The sequence below is a fragment of the Ziziphus jujuba genome, chromosome 9 (genome assembly GCF_031755915.1).
Source record: "Ziziphus jujuba cultivar Dongzao chromosome 9, ASM3175591v1".
NCBI lineage: Eukaryota > Viridiplantae > Streptophyta > Magnoliopsida > Rosales > Rhamnaceae > Ziziphus > Ziziphus jujuba.
Genome location: NC_083387.1, coordinates 9,748,816 through 9,764,630, shown reverse-complemented (window position 1 = coordinate 9,764,630; position 15,815 = coordinate 9,748,816). Strand labels below are relative to the sequence as shown.

General features: G+C 26.1%; 1 protein-coding gene across 1 annotated transcript; it reads right to left on the bottom strand.

Annotated features, from left to right (window-relative positions):
* Positions 1–6,755: 6,755 nt before the first annotated feature.
* Positions 6,756–8,312, bottom strand: LOC125424334 (BURP domain protein USPL1). Its single transcript, XM_048481485.2, has 2 exons — positions 8,205–8,312; positions 6,756–8,050 (listed from the first exon to the last, which is right to left on the bottom strand). Exons 1-2 carry the CDS (start codon positions 8,259–8,261, stop codon positions 7,301–7,303), a joined length of 807 nt encoding a protein of 268 aa, XP_048337442.1. The 5' UTR covers positions 8,262–8,312; the 3' UTR covers positions 6,756–7,300.
* Between the last annotated feature and the right edge of the window lie 7,503 nt (positions 8,313–15,815).

Genomic DNA, 15,815 nt, shown 5'->3' with positions numbered 1-15,815 from the left:
TACTCTCAATGTAAAATATTAACAATATAATACTTATTCCATCATTTTAGGAGTTATTTTATAAATAGGTTTATTTGTAGGAAGGAGTCATAATTCAATGTTTGGGTGCCAAAATGTAAACCAGAAAAAAATGATATTGTATATATATATATATATATATATAGCTTTATTATGGTGCAAACGAGATATACATTGTAATGTGCATGCCCAACATGTTGCTTGACCATAAGAGTGTACATTATGGTGCATATTTGATATGCATCATATATATGTATATATTTGTATATAGTAATGATTTAGTGGGCTATCTATCTTATTTTATGATTAACTATTAGAGATAAGATTGACAAATAATATATAACAATATTAATTTACAAGATTTATTTTTATTTTTATATTTTAATGCTAAAAGCCTTGTAAGAGAGAGTTAACCCTTTTATGGACAATCAATTAATTTATCATATTGGTTTGTAAATGAAATTGGATTTTCCTTAGGAAAAATAAAATTTATTTTACATTTCTTTTTTCTTATCATATTTAATATTGTGGTACGTCAATATTATATGTCATAAGGAAAATTAGATTAGTTAACTAAATCAGAATTGTATTTGCATATATGATATATAAACAGAGATCATATTCATGTAAAACATTTACAAAAATATATATATATATATATAAATCAGTTTCTTTTACTTGTGAACAGTAATTTATTATAATAAAAAAACCCTAAACCTTGAAAAAAATAATATAACTACAATGTAATACATTATTCTTTTGACTATTCTATAAAATTATTTAAAGAAAATTTTAATTTTTCAAGTAATTATCAATATGCACTACTGTTGTATAGTATATTTATTTAATTGATAATATTGTAATAGATATGTCCTAACAACATTTACAAACAACATAATACCAAATAAACAAAATAGGGCAAATCAAAACCAAATTTTGTGCATGGGTAATAAAACAAATATATGAAATTCTAAACTTTGATAAACATTAACTAAAAGCTATATAAGTAAACTTATTTCCCTTGATCTATAACTTGGTTATAAATGAAACATATAAAATATTATTAACTGATTGTTAAGATAAAAATTAAATTCAATCTACTTTTGAATTGTAAACTATATTTAGTTATGATAATTTTTATGTGTTGTATCTGAAATTCAATTTAATATTTCTTTTGGGGAGCAAATACTTTTATTATTATTAATAAAAATCTATGATCAAAGGAAAATAAAATACCACTATTTGACGAAAATAACATTTAAATTTGTTTATTTTTCAAACATATTTGTTTTTATATGCTAATTTAAGGCTTAATTACACAAACCTCAACCTCATATTTTAACTTTAATATTTTACATTAAGGGTAATAAAAAATTAAATCTTATGCATCATTAAATTTCAAAATTGGACAAAGAGAAGAGAAATACGTAAAAGAAAATTAAAATTACAATGAGAATATATGCAATGTTTTATTTCAATTTATTAAAATATATGCAATGAGAATAATGAATTCATTCATTCATTATAGTAGGCATATACATATATATATATATATATATATATACACATAGACCATGCATTTTGTTTTCCATGGATTTATATAGAAAACATTATTAAGGACTATTTAAATACTACAACAAAGGGATTACCTGCATTTCATTAAAAAAAAAAAAAACTATTATTTTTAAATTTAAAATTATGAAATCCATGTGCATCAAGAACAAGGATAATAAAAACAACTTTGTTGTTCTATTTTAATCTTTGTTTATCTTTTTTTTTTTTTTTTTTTAATCTTTGTTCTATTTTTCTTTTTGTTAACATTTGTTCGCTCATTTTTTTAATTGTATCAATTTTAGTTTCAGTTTTTCTTCTTCTTATCTTTCAATTTCTTTTTTTTTTTAATTTACTTTTTATTTTTTATTTTTTTATTCCCTTTTTTTTCTATTTCTATGGATGTCTAGATTAGTATATGCAATTTTTCCAATTTAATATTAATAATTTTATAAATTAATTACATAAAATTTTCAGAAAATAATTAGATAAAAGAACTTATCTGTTTATTCATATTGAATGTATGTAATTTAAATCTTTTTGTTTAATTCAAAAATCAATAAGTTATATGATAACTTATATTCATTTTAATAATAATTGTATAAACAAATTATTTCTATTGCACCAAACATAAGATTGTATTAATTCTTATCCCATTCCATCCTAGTCATTTACCTAGTTCTAATCTCAATTATGTTATATCCTCTTTATTAAACAGCCCCTTACTTTAGGTTGTAGAATATTAAAAGATTTGTTTATGTTAAGTTAATAGATTTGTAAAGAATACTACTTCTTTAACAAGATAATTGAGATACACATATAGAAAAAAAAATTTAATATAATCTTAGTAAAATAAATTTATCATTATAACAAATATTCAAAACATTGTAAAATAGAGATCAAAAAAGGTAATTTAACATTAAAAAATGGATAAAAAAAGTGAATCAATTTCATTTTGGGAGGCCACATAAGGTAAGTTAATTAAAAAAAAAAGTTGAAATTATTCAAAACAATTGCAAAGAGTGGTGGCCTTTGCCCCTTAAACCACAATATAGCTTCGCCCTTGAAAAAACCAAAGGTCAAAATTAAATTTCTAAATTTGAAAAAAAAAATTCAAAAATTCTGAATAGGAGCGTTATTATATATGTATATATATATATATATATATATATATATATTCAAAAGTCATGCACCACAAACATAATGCAGGTGGATGTAACTCACGTGGGAAAATGTACAATTGACAAAAAGAAAGCTCGATTCGGGAGAGAGATAAAATTATAATGGGGTTTGGTGCCTGGTAGAGACAAAATTGTTCCAGTCCCTCTACATGCCAGCTAGCTAAATGACGTTCTATATACATGTAAAAAAAAAATAATAAATGTATATTCTTCTCATCAGATCATAATCACGAAGATTATTGTACCTAATTAGCATAATTGATACAACCACGGATTTATTTATTTATTTTTATTTTGTTTGGGGTAATGACACAACCTTTAATAAAGGTGACAATGTGAAGACAAAAAATATCTATAATGGTAAATGGTGACGTCCAATCCTAAGACAAAATATAATTACACATCACTCACCAAAAATAATATAATTATACGTCCATATATAGTAAGATGTGACAGCCTTGAATACTAGCGACCGAAAGTATCCCCAAGCACGATATGTTAAAGAAAAGGACGTTATCCAAATTTTAAAAAGAAAAAGAAAACCGACACAATAAAAACATGGGATCAATAGAATATTTAATATAATTTCAATTTTCAACAAAGTGGTCACGAAGCATAAAAAGCCAAAGTTCGCACTCGCTAAAATATAAATTAAGCTAAATGACATTCTATGTACATGTAAAAAAATAATAATGTAGATTCTTCTCATCTGATCATAATCAGGAAGATTATTGTACCTAACTCATATATATATATATATATATATATTGATAAAACGACAAAACCTTTAATAAAGGTAATAATGTGAAGATAGAAAATATTTATAAATTAAGCAAGAATTGTGAGGACCGTATATAATTTTATATACCCACTATTTCCTAACCAAAATAATTGAGTAAGCATTACTAAGAAAGAGAACGGACTATATTCTGCTTATCTGATCATAATCAGAACATAATTATGCCTAAATAAATAACATAATTAAGCAATAATTGTCAAGAAGAGGTGATGATTTATGTACACGATTAAAAATGTGCCAGTAAGGATGCTGGATCTAAAAAAATGAATTGTGATGATCAATGTAAATGGATGTAAAATATACTAACAAACTATCTAGTATCCAATCTTATATCATCTAGGTATGAAATAAAAAATAATTCAAATATAGTCAAAAACTTTTTAGAATATTTGGCTTTAAAATTCGAAAAAGTTTCAAACTTAACCGTACTTAGACTAGAGTAGTTTAAGGATAGGTAATATCCTGGAACCTTCTAAGAAGCTTTGAATATAAAAAAAAAAATAAAAACCCCAAATATGTGGTTATTGTTATACTAAAATAAATAAATCAATTAAAAAATAAATTAATTACATATTGTCATATCATGATAAATAGATTTAATAAATATTTTGATAACTCCATTATTGATAAAAGAAACATATAAAATATTATTCCATTAAAAAAAAATATTAATGGATTATTAAGATGGAAATTAGTTTCAATTTACTTTTGAATTGTAAACTATGATTAGTTAAAATGATTTTTTATATGTTCTATTTGAAATTAATTTAATAGTTATTTTGGGGTGCCTAATACCTTATTTTTTATTATTTATAAAAATTATGAATATATAAATGATAACAAAAGTTTGAGGTGCGGGGGTCATGGTCCTTCTGGGCTTGCAGGGTCCCTGTTTCTTTGTTAAAAAAAAAGAAAAAAAAAAGAATGCTACTCTTTGACAAAAATGGTATTTGAATTTGTTTATTTTAAAATTTTGTTTATTTGTATATGATAATTTAAGGTAATTTACACAAACCCCCTTTATATTTTTACTTTAATAGTTTACATTAAATGTGTTTTTGTCATTATAAAAAAAATGAACGTTTTTTTATCACCATATTTTAAATTTTAATGGAGATAAATAAAATATGTAAAGAAAATCGAAACTATAAAGAGAATATATACAAATTTTTTTTTTTAAATGCATATGAAAAAATATTAAACTAAAAGTAGAATTCATGTCATTACGTTTATTATTAATTTTTTTTAAAAAAAAAAGGGTTTCAAATAGATCAACATAAAAAGAAAAAATCAAGACAATTGATAATAGACTAGAAACAACACTTGAAAAAAAAAAAAAAAAAAAAAAAAAAAAGAAGAGCATTAGCAACGGTATTGTAGCCACTAAATATTGTGTGGTTAAAGTAGCTGTAGTAATAACAAGTAGCTTTTAGCTAAAAATAGTTTTAGTTACAGGGTGGCTAAAAACTTTTAAGAACAATAGGGTTGTTAAAATTAGTGCCACAAAAATAATAATAAAGAACCGAGCCACGTGACTCCTCTTCCAGCATGTCAAACTTCTAAGAAACACAAATGATTATTGTTGTCTTCGAGACGGCCAAAAGCGTTGTTCTCTTTTAGGGTAATATTAGGTAGAAACAATGAGATTGTTGAGTGTTTCTTAGGGATTATTTTATATTTTGAACAGTATAATTTTTACTAGAAGAATAACAAAACAATTAAGAATTTTGCTTGCAATAATTATTGAAGTTAATTTTTAATATCGCATATTATATATAAATCAAAAAGAAAAGAAAAAGAAAAAAATAGATATATATATATATATATATATAGAGAGAGGGAGTCTATAGTGTGAGGACCGTCCTGATCAAATTCCTACGGACAAAAAACGAGATATTTGTAAGGAATTCTGTTGACCGTTCGATTAAACGGATGGTTCAGATTTTTTTTTGGGGCCAATCAGAGGCTTTCTCCTCTCTCTTTCTCTCTCGTGGCTTCTGGGGACTCTCTCCTCTCTCTCTCTCTCTCTCTGTCTCCCTCTCTTTCTCTCTTCTTCTTCTTCTTATTCTTATTCTGTCTCCATTCTTCCTCCACCACCTCTCTTCCTTACTTCAATGCCACCATTATAATCTTTTTTCTTTCCTGACTCTTTCTTTCTCTCTCTCTCTCTCTCTCTCTCTCTCTGTTTTCTCCTTTTTTTTCTTTTGTTTTCTTCTTCTCTTTCTCACAGAATACCAACAAACGCAGAAGCTCAAGGGAAAAAAAAAAAAAAAAAAGCTCAAGGAAAATAAAAATAAAAAGCCTAACAGAGAAAGAAAACATGATTTTTATTGGGATTTCGAGGATGCCAATGGAGATTCTGCGAAATGATTGATGTTTCAATTGTGTTATTAATTTTGGGGGGTTTAGGTTTGTGATTTAGGGATTTTGGAATTAGGATGGATGAAGCTCAGGGCAGCTCCAATTCGCTGCCTCCTTTCCTTACGAAGATGTATGAGATGATAGATGATCCTTTAACCGATCCGTTGTGTCATGGAGTTCCAGTAATTAAAGCCTTACTGTGTGGAATCCACTTGAGTTTGCCAGGGATTTGTTGCCCAGATTCTTTAAGCACAATAACTTCAAAATTATTTAATTTTTTTTTTTTGCATCTAATTACATACCCAAAAGAAAAGTTAAATAAAAATATTATTTAATTTTTTTTTTTTTATGCATCTAAACCACCTGAGTTTGCCATTGCTTCCTTCAACAGACTTTTATAAATGTTGGCTGAAATTATCTTGCTTTGCAGTCATTTTGCGATCTGTACTCCTCTTTCTAGTTACCAAAAGAGCAGATGCACCAATGTACATAAGATTCTTCATGGCACAAGTCGGGTCTAGAAGAATCATGAAAGCCCACTGCAAACACATATTTCGTAGATATTTTTGGCACTTGTTAACTAAAAATTGAGAGAGAGAGAGAGAGAGGAGCGAGAGAGAAGGAAAAAAAAATGAGAAAATGTTGAGAGAGAGAGAGAGAGACAGAGAGCGAGACAGAGAAGGAAAAAAAAAATTGAGAAATTGTAGACAATTGGAACCGTCCGTGATTATTGTACACAATCCAAGGGCTGCGAATTTTGGCACGTTTTTGGTCCGCAAATTCACCATGCGGTCGGTCCTTATTGTAGACAATCCCATATACACCCTATAACAAAGTTGCAATACTTATTAATAATGCATATTATATTGACTTGGACATTACATTAAACATTACTCGTACAGATGGACGTCGACGTCGCACACAATCAGGTCTTTGGCAAATCTAGAGGCTCATGCTACAGACTCGAAATCTTCCAGTGTCATTTTTTTTTTTTTTTTTTTGCAACGAAAATACAGTTTTATGAAAACCAAAAGAACCCGAAAGATACACTTTCAGAAGGAGTTGGCTATCAAGCCACTCTTCTGGGTTACAAAAACTGAGAAAATGAACGGCAACATATTACAAGATAAGTAGCCAGTAATATCATTCCTTTGGCTCCATTTACACACAAAATCAGCTAGAAATCTTCCAGTGTCATTATTCGCTATGGTAGGCATATACGATATAGAGAAAGCACATAGACCAAGCATTTTTTTTTAAAATATTTTTCCGTGGACTTAATTAGATAACATTATTAAGGACGATTTTAAACACTACAACAAAGGGAGTACCCGAGTACATGCATGCATAAGCCTAATACACAAACAAACAAACAAACTACACATTATCGTTAATTTTTAACCCAAACAGGGTTATGAGGGCCAAAGAAATGGCAAATCGAAACTGTTCCAGGCTTGACGCCGAGGAGTTTGAAAGAAACGTGATCGGGTGCCCATTGAGATGTATCAATGTGACAAACCGCAACAGCATTGAGCGCATCTCCGACCTCTTGACCAACGATCTTGATCTGGTACACCCTACTGGTTTGGCTGTGGCACATATATACTATATAAGGGTAGTCCATAATATGGCAGGCCACCATTATTGGGCTATGCACCTCTTTGATGTCGAGGAAAGTGTAGTTCTGATAAACGCTGACTGGTTTTCCCAAATGGGTAGTTTTTATAGCTCTGAAATCGACCCCGTATTGTCCTCCTCCTAACATAGAGCTCGCGAATTCGATGAAGGATTCTATGGAAGTTGCACAAGTCTTTTGCTCCCCCTTTATGGGTTCGTCTGCGCAGAATCTCAGGGTCCTCTCAGCTAATTGGGCCTCTGGAGATCCTGGAGCCATCCCGAAGAGCTGAAGAATAAGCGGAAGTTCTTTTACTGAAAATGGAAAGCGATCCGCGACTTCTTTGGACAGAAACGGAGGTAAAGAAGAAGGGTCTCTGGTGTAAAACTGAATGCCCACTACTTTTCCCACATAGAGATCATCCACAGTGAAGAATCCTACTTTTCTAGCCCCATCCAGGGGATCAGCACCGCCGTCCTGCTGGTGGTTGTGATGCTGGGAATGACCATTTCCAGTACTGCACAACTGCATAATAGAATTAATTCAACATGGGAAATATTGTAAATTGATTAGATCTTAAAATATATATATATATATGTGTGTGTGTGTGTGGGTGTGTGTATGTATATGAATTATATTAGAAAGAGAATATTAATACAAATGAAAATTAAATTATTACCATCAACAAGGAAAGATACATGATGAGAAGAACACAAGAAGCAAATCCCTTTGCCATTTTTCTAATTTTCTTCACCGTCCTCACACTTTCTCTCTGGTTTTTTTTTTTTTTTTTAGATAAGGGAGTGTGTCAAGGAGGATATATAAGAAAAATTAGACTTTTAGAGAAGGGCCTGTTGTCAAATATTATTCCTCCCTCGCTCTTTTTTTTTTTTTTTTTTTCTCCTTTTTTTTAATTTATTTATTTAAAGTGAAAGGTTATTTTAAATTAAATCTATACACACACACACACACACATATATATATATATATATATATATAAATATTAATGGGATATATTAATAAAGTATTAATACTACTATAATATAAGGTTATAAGTAAGCTCGAGCAGCTTTTGATTCGCTCAAGCTCAATTCGAATTTAACTTGTTCGAACTCAACTTGTAAAGAAAACAAACCAAACTCCAACAAAAAATGAAGTTTGCAAGCCAATTTTTAACAATAAATTAAGCTTATTGAGTAGCTTAAATTTATTATTTATATGTATTTATATAAAAATTACATTATAAATTTAATTACATTGAGTATTTATAGTCCATCAACAATATTTTTTATATTTTAAATTTATAAACTTTTTAAAAACTAAATTAATTTTATAATAAAACTAATTGAATAACTAAAATTTATTATCTAATAATGTTAAAATATTTTAAGAGAATAAATATTCAAGTTTTAAAATTTTTATAATATAACAATTTGAGTAGATCTAAGTTTGAGTTTTTCATGAACAAGCTAAGCTAAACTTAAACACTCTTCAAATCATGCTAATTGAGTTTGAAAATGTCAATGCTCGACTTGATTTACCTCATTTACACCCTCTAATGTAAGATATCAAAATAGCTTACTAAATGACTGAGCACTTTGCTAGTGTATATATATATATATATATATGTAACAATAATTCTGTTTCGACGAGATAAATTATATATAGAAATATCAAGTTCTATTTTGAAAAATTTTACTATCACTTGATTTTATTTTTGTTTCACTCTAGCACCCTTCTTAGTCAAATTATTGGTTAAATTATCCATTTTACTCGAGGTGACATTTCTTAAACCTTTTCACTTTTTTATCCAAAAAAAAAAAAAAACATTTTTCTCTTTTTAATATAATACAAACAAACATATTTACAAATAACAGTTATAACTTTATATATTTAATGAATAATCAATTGTTTTTCACAACATATATATCTCTTAAAACATAGATGTATTTTTAGAAAAATAAATAAATAAATATATATATATATATACACATATATAATAGAGAGGATTAAAGTGAAATTTTCCATATTTATATATAATAATAATAATAATAATAATAATGACAACAACTTTGAAGATGAATTAGTATTGCTAATTTGCTTGCAAACTAAGAATTTGCTAAATTAAGGAAAATACAAATTTGTTATAATTGTTTAAAACAATGTTCAACATTAGTAAATTCATTTTAATTTTATTTATTTATTATACCTACAATTACTTTTTTTTTTAGTATATTAAAAATACATTCTGATAGTATCATAAGCATTAATTAAAGGTCTGATTATGCAACATAACGGCATAAAATTATCTAAAATAACAACAGAACTTGCTAAAGGTTCAAATCATAACTCTTAAATCCATAGATATAATAATGAAGTAGTTTAGTTTTGCCAAGTTATCATTTTTAGTAGTTACCTCCAATTCAGATTTTATAAAACTTTGAACTATTAAAAAAAATAAAAAAAAAATTATGGAGTGGTTTTTAGGACACCCCACTCACATGTGGAATCCTTTATAACTTTTAGCAAGTTAGGGCTTGTTTGGTCATATTTTTTGTTTTTTGTTTTTCAAATATTGTTTTCAAAATAGAAAATAGAAAATTGTTTTCCTTCGTTTCATAAGAACAAAAGACGTTTGATAAGTGGTGTCCGAAAACAGTTTTCAAAAATAAAAGACAAAGAACATGTTTGGCTAAACAATTTTCAAAAATTATTTTTAAATAGTATCAAAAATTTTTAAACAATTTTTTTTTTTTTTCTATTTGAACTCTCTCAATGTTAAAAGTTTACTGCATGTTACATACCCGTATGTGGAACTTTTTTTTTTTTCATGCTTTCATTTTTTTTCTTTTAAATTTTGGTTCATTATTATTAATTCATTCACATTATATATATATATATATATATAGATAATATCATTTTTTTAATTATATATATTTAATTTTTCATTGATTTATAGTTGGCCTTTAAGTGCTATGTCTTTCCACTCCTTGTATGACCAACAATTGTTCCACATTATCAGTCAATTATTTTTTCATCAATTAATTTTTAAACCTAATTGATATTATACAATATATGTCATTAATTCTTTGATGTGGATTTCAAGCATATCGATTTAATGTGTACACATGAATAAAATAACTATTGGAACTTTGGATTTTGTATTAATTAAAAAATTAAATCCTACAAGTCTAACATAATATTTTCAACTATAAACATCCACAAAATTTCATATTAGCGTAATAATAAAACTACTAACTTTTATATATTACTAATATTGTCAAGCCACATGTTTAGATTTTCTTGACACTGTTATGTACAAGGGAAAGATAAAAACAAAAATAAACAATAAAAAGAAAAAAATAAATAAATACAATGGGAGATAAGAGAAAAATTAAAAAAAAAAAAAGAGATAAGGAAAAAAAAAAGAATATGTTATAGAAAAACATAAAACAATGAAAAAGAAACAATAAATATTGGAAAATTAGAAAAAAAATGATAGAAAATGGAAAATAAAAATAATAATAATGGAAAACTATAGATAAGAATATATATATATATATATATATTTGATAAACGAAAAATGGAAAAAGAACAAAATAGAAAAGAGAGAGAGAGAGAGAGAGAGAGAGAGAGAGAGAGAGAGAGAGTATTTGATAAAGAAAAATGGAAAATGAACAAAATAGCAAAATAAATAATTGATATAAAAAATCTTTGCCAAAAAAAAAATGATAAAAGAAATAAGATAAAAAAAAAATGAGTATGAATATAACGAAAGAAAAGAAAATAAAAAATAATAATAATAAAATAATTGATATAACTCACAAAGTATTTAAAAAAAAAAAAGTGGAATAGTTATTTTTTAAGTTGTTCTATTTGAAAAAAAAATTTAAAAATTTAATTGGATATATTCATTAAGTCATAATATTCTTTCTCTCTCTAAGATATTCCAAAGAATTGGAATAATTTTTTCTCTCTATAAATTTCAAGATAGAAAAATACAGAATAAAGAAAAACGATGAAGAAAACAAATTAAAACGATATGCATTTTATTATTTCTAAAACAAATAAAAACATCATTTTATTGTTTTCTTTTTTATTTGTTTTCTAAAAACTATTTTTGAAAATTGCTGGTCAAATTTTCTATTTTTGTTTTAGAAACAATTTTTTATTTTCTAGAATAAAAAATTATCTTAAAAGTAATTGACCAACAGAACCTTAGTTACTCTCTTTACTAGAAAAGAAAAAATTAAATACACTACTGTATAAAATATAAAAAGAGATAATGTAGAAAACTATTTTAAAAATAATTGACCAACAGGGCCTTAGTTACTCTCTTTACTAGAAAAGAAAAAATTAATTACACTACTATATAAATTATAAAAAGAGATAATGTGATATGTATTTTTTGATTCTTGCAACAATTTTTATTTTTTATGTTTATATAACCTCTATTTTCTAACAAAAAAAAAATGATAACGATAAATCTTAATATAATATATTATATGTCAATTTAATAAAGTTAAAACTAATATATATTTATAAATTTAAAAGCACGATAGAAGAGAAATCTACCTTGCACGTACATATGGAGGGGTCGAATTTTTTGTTTTTCCCAATTTTGGAAGTTTTGATTTATTGTATAAAAATTGGGAAATGTCAACGTCCGATAAATACCAGTTAATAGAAAACTGCACGATTATTTGTCTTGTAGTAATGATTGACGTAAAATTATTAATCATGCGTCAAACAATTAAGCACGTTTATTTATTCAAAAAGATAATAATAAAAAATAATATAATCAAAGCAAATTGGAAAAAAAAAAGTTTAGCGAGTCCCATGTCAGTTTTATTTTATTTTTTATTTTTTAATTTCCTATATATTTTATTTTTACGTCTGGATTTCCTTTTTCGTATTTTAGGTGGAAGTATGTGAGGGTTCCCATAATATTATGTTTGGAACATTATTTTAAATACCAACATATTCTAATTTTAAAAGGAGCGGCCGTGATCACTGGACATCTCATTGTGTTAATGGATATAGTTATTTGAATTCATACCTTTGTTTGGTAATTTGGTATATCTTTTATGATAACTTTTTGCGTCAAAACGGTTAAGTTTTAATTAGTTACAAATTATGAAAAATGTTCATATTTTAATTAATACATTAATATTTTTTTCCTCAATTTTGTAACACTTTTAAAAGAGTTTTAAAATATAAGAATATTTAATTTATATTTGTATGGAATCCAAAGAACTCTATATGTATTTAATTTAGCAGGGAATCTCTGTCGCTGTACTGGTTACCGAACCATTGCTGATGCCCGCAAGAGTCTTGCAGCGTTGATATTGAGAATTTGGGGTTCAACTCCTTTTGAAGAAAAGAGAAAGTAATTAAAGAAAAGAAAATTACCTTTGTGCAACCGTAATAATGAGATTTGTACATTTCTAGAGTTCTTAAAGAAGGAAATAATGTTAGATTATATAGAAGTGTTTAATTAGGATTTTATAATAATGTACAAAGATTTAAAGATATTTGAGGAATCATAGATTTGAAAGAATTTTATAAAATGATATTATATTGGATTTTAAAAGGGTTAGTATAAAAACAAGAGTCCATCACATATCCTGTCTCATAGTAAAAGCATCTTTAATAATTTTGTTTATTATTATATTTTTTTTTATCATATTGAAAAAATAGACAACTATCAAACTAATATGGTAAGAAAAAAATAGATAATATCAAAGTGACCTTCTATTTCTTAAAAATCTGTCAAATATTGTGAAGTTTTCTTCAAAAGTTAATTTTTCAAAAAAAAAAAAAAAGATAAAATATATATTATTAATTAATAATCATAAATAGCATTCTGTATCTTATCATTGAAAAATAATTTTGTAATTTAATCTATATTTATATTACCTAAATTTTATATGATGATAATTTTTAAATTATAAAAAATGCAATTCACATTCATCATTAGAGATACTGTAAAAGTTTTACTTTCTCCATCTCACAGTTGCTCAAACTCCTAAAATAAGGGGAAAAAAAAAAACTCAAATAGAAAAGGAAATAAGGTAACTTTTTATATGAAATTTTCTTTTCCACTTAGTGGGAATTTAAATATATTCGTTGCTTTATTTTATGGTATACAATATTAATGCGTCTAGGTTATATAAAAAAAAAAAAAGAATAAAAAGAGTCCTGTTAAAAGATCTAATAAAATTTTACTTTTATCATTAAAGATATTCTTTAATTTAAAAAATACACTTTTTAAAATGAAGAGTTATAGGTTTTAACTTTTGATATTTTAATTCATGAACAAGAATAATCGGTATTCTCTTTCATGGTCTTTTTGAGATGGATTCCTATGGTTAATTCCATGCAAGATGGGTTTCTATTCATCCTTTTGTAGCTTGATTGAATGGTGCATGATTTTATTTATTTCAAGTTAAATTTGATTTTCATCACTTTTTTGAATATAACAAAGTGACCAATATTTTAGCTAACTTTAATTGAGATGTGAGTTGGGAGTAACTAATGCTTTCAATTCCTTCCCAATTAATTTGATTGCTACTTTGGTTGCTCAAAATACTGGAGGTGTGAGCTTTATTGAATTTTTTTTTTTTAACATTTCAAATATATTTCAACATATGTTTAAATTAAATTTATTTTTTAAAATTTTTATTTGATAAAATGGTTTAATAATAACCATTGAATTCACAATCGGCCATTAAAATTGAAAGCCAAAACATAAACGAGGATGAAGAAAAACAAACAAAGAATCCTATTCAAAAAGATTAGGATAGGTGGTTATTATTTTCTTAGAAAAAATGGAAAAAAGAAGTTCAAAACTGGTTTCATCAGCTCTAAAATACTTAAATTAATATGAATATGAAAGAAAAAGGAGAATGGCGAATGCTTAATCAAAAAATATATTTTAAATTCATGGGATTCCATGTGAAAGCCCAAAAGCAGAAAGTCTTTTATTTTTGTTTTATTTTATTCTTGTAAAATTAATTTTCTTGAGGGCAATAGATTCGTAGGTAAGCATATTTATATATTTTCTTATATATAGATTTGATTTTTAAAAATTATATTTTTTAATGTATAATGGAAGACACAATAATGTGGCAAAACTTTCCCAACTAAATTTTTAATTTTAAATAATTAATAGCATAGTCCTTTTACAACTTGCCAAGTCACAATACTATACCTTATGTAAAAACTTATGATTGTTTATACATGTTATGTATTCGAATATATGAAGTTATAAGAAAAAAAAAAAAAACACTTAAAAAAGTCGAAAATATCCTCATTAAGTCTTCTTTATGTATTCGAATATATGAAGTTATAAGGGAAAAAAAAAAAAAAGCACTTAAAAAAGTCGAAAATATCCTCATTAAGTCTTCTTTAATTATATATATATATATTTGAATAGTACCGGAGAGTAACCAATTGCACATAAAATTAAACCTGTCGAACAAATTGAAACAAAAGTTAAGGGGTTGTCTTGTAATTTTTACTTTAGATCATATAATATTTGTTTTTACATGTAGAGTGATCAATAGCCCATGCTTGGTATGTCTATAAATACTGAACTAAAACGGCCTCTTCATCATTTAGCAACAAAGCACCTTAGCACTTCGAGCTTTTCCAAATCCCAATTTGTCATCAAGATGAAAAGTTTCTTTGCGCTCCTAGCCTTCTCTTCACTTCTTCTGGTAAGCATCGCAATGTCATCTTTTTGTTAATACAATGTCACTAAAAGAAGTCTAATCTATATATGATTAAAACACTTAGACACAAACATAAAAATTATCATTAAAAATATGTATTTGTGGCAAAGAAAAAGTTTTCGTCTCTCGCTAAGATTTGTGGCTAACAAAACATATTTATCACTAAAAGCTATAAAATTTGTACTAGGCCGTTTTTTGTGATGGTACTATGTGATAAGCTATTGACTATTATGCCAGTCAACTTGGAAAGAATAACTAGACATTTTTTTTTAAGTTGATATTAATGATGAAAATACATATTTGCCCCTCTTCATGACCTTCTCATATTACTTCTGTTGGTAACATTTCTCTTATGCTACAAATCCAATTCCCTAACATGATTTATGCATATACAATATGCTTTTGATTTTATTGAGAAAAAAAGATTAATGATTTATTTACTTTTGTAACAACCCATCCCCAAGTACGCTGAAATTTTCTCATGTTGACCAAGGTTGACTGGGTTTGACCGTCGTTGACTAAGAAAGGTCAAACTTTGACTTTTTGACTCGGCA

What these genes read in the sequence shown, in the direction of transcription:
- LOC125424334 (XM_048481485.2), bottom strand. Translation starts at nt 8,261, where the DNA reads ATGGCAAAGGGATTTGCTTCTTGTGTTCTTCTCATCATGTATCTTTCC. An exon ending in TGTATCTTTCCTTGTTGATG is followed by an intron (nt 8,051 to 8,204) that starts GTAATAATTTAA and finishes TCTATTATGCAG; the next exon opens with TTGTGCAGTACTGGAAATGG.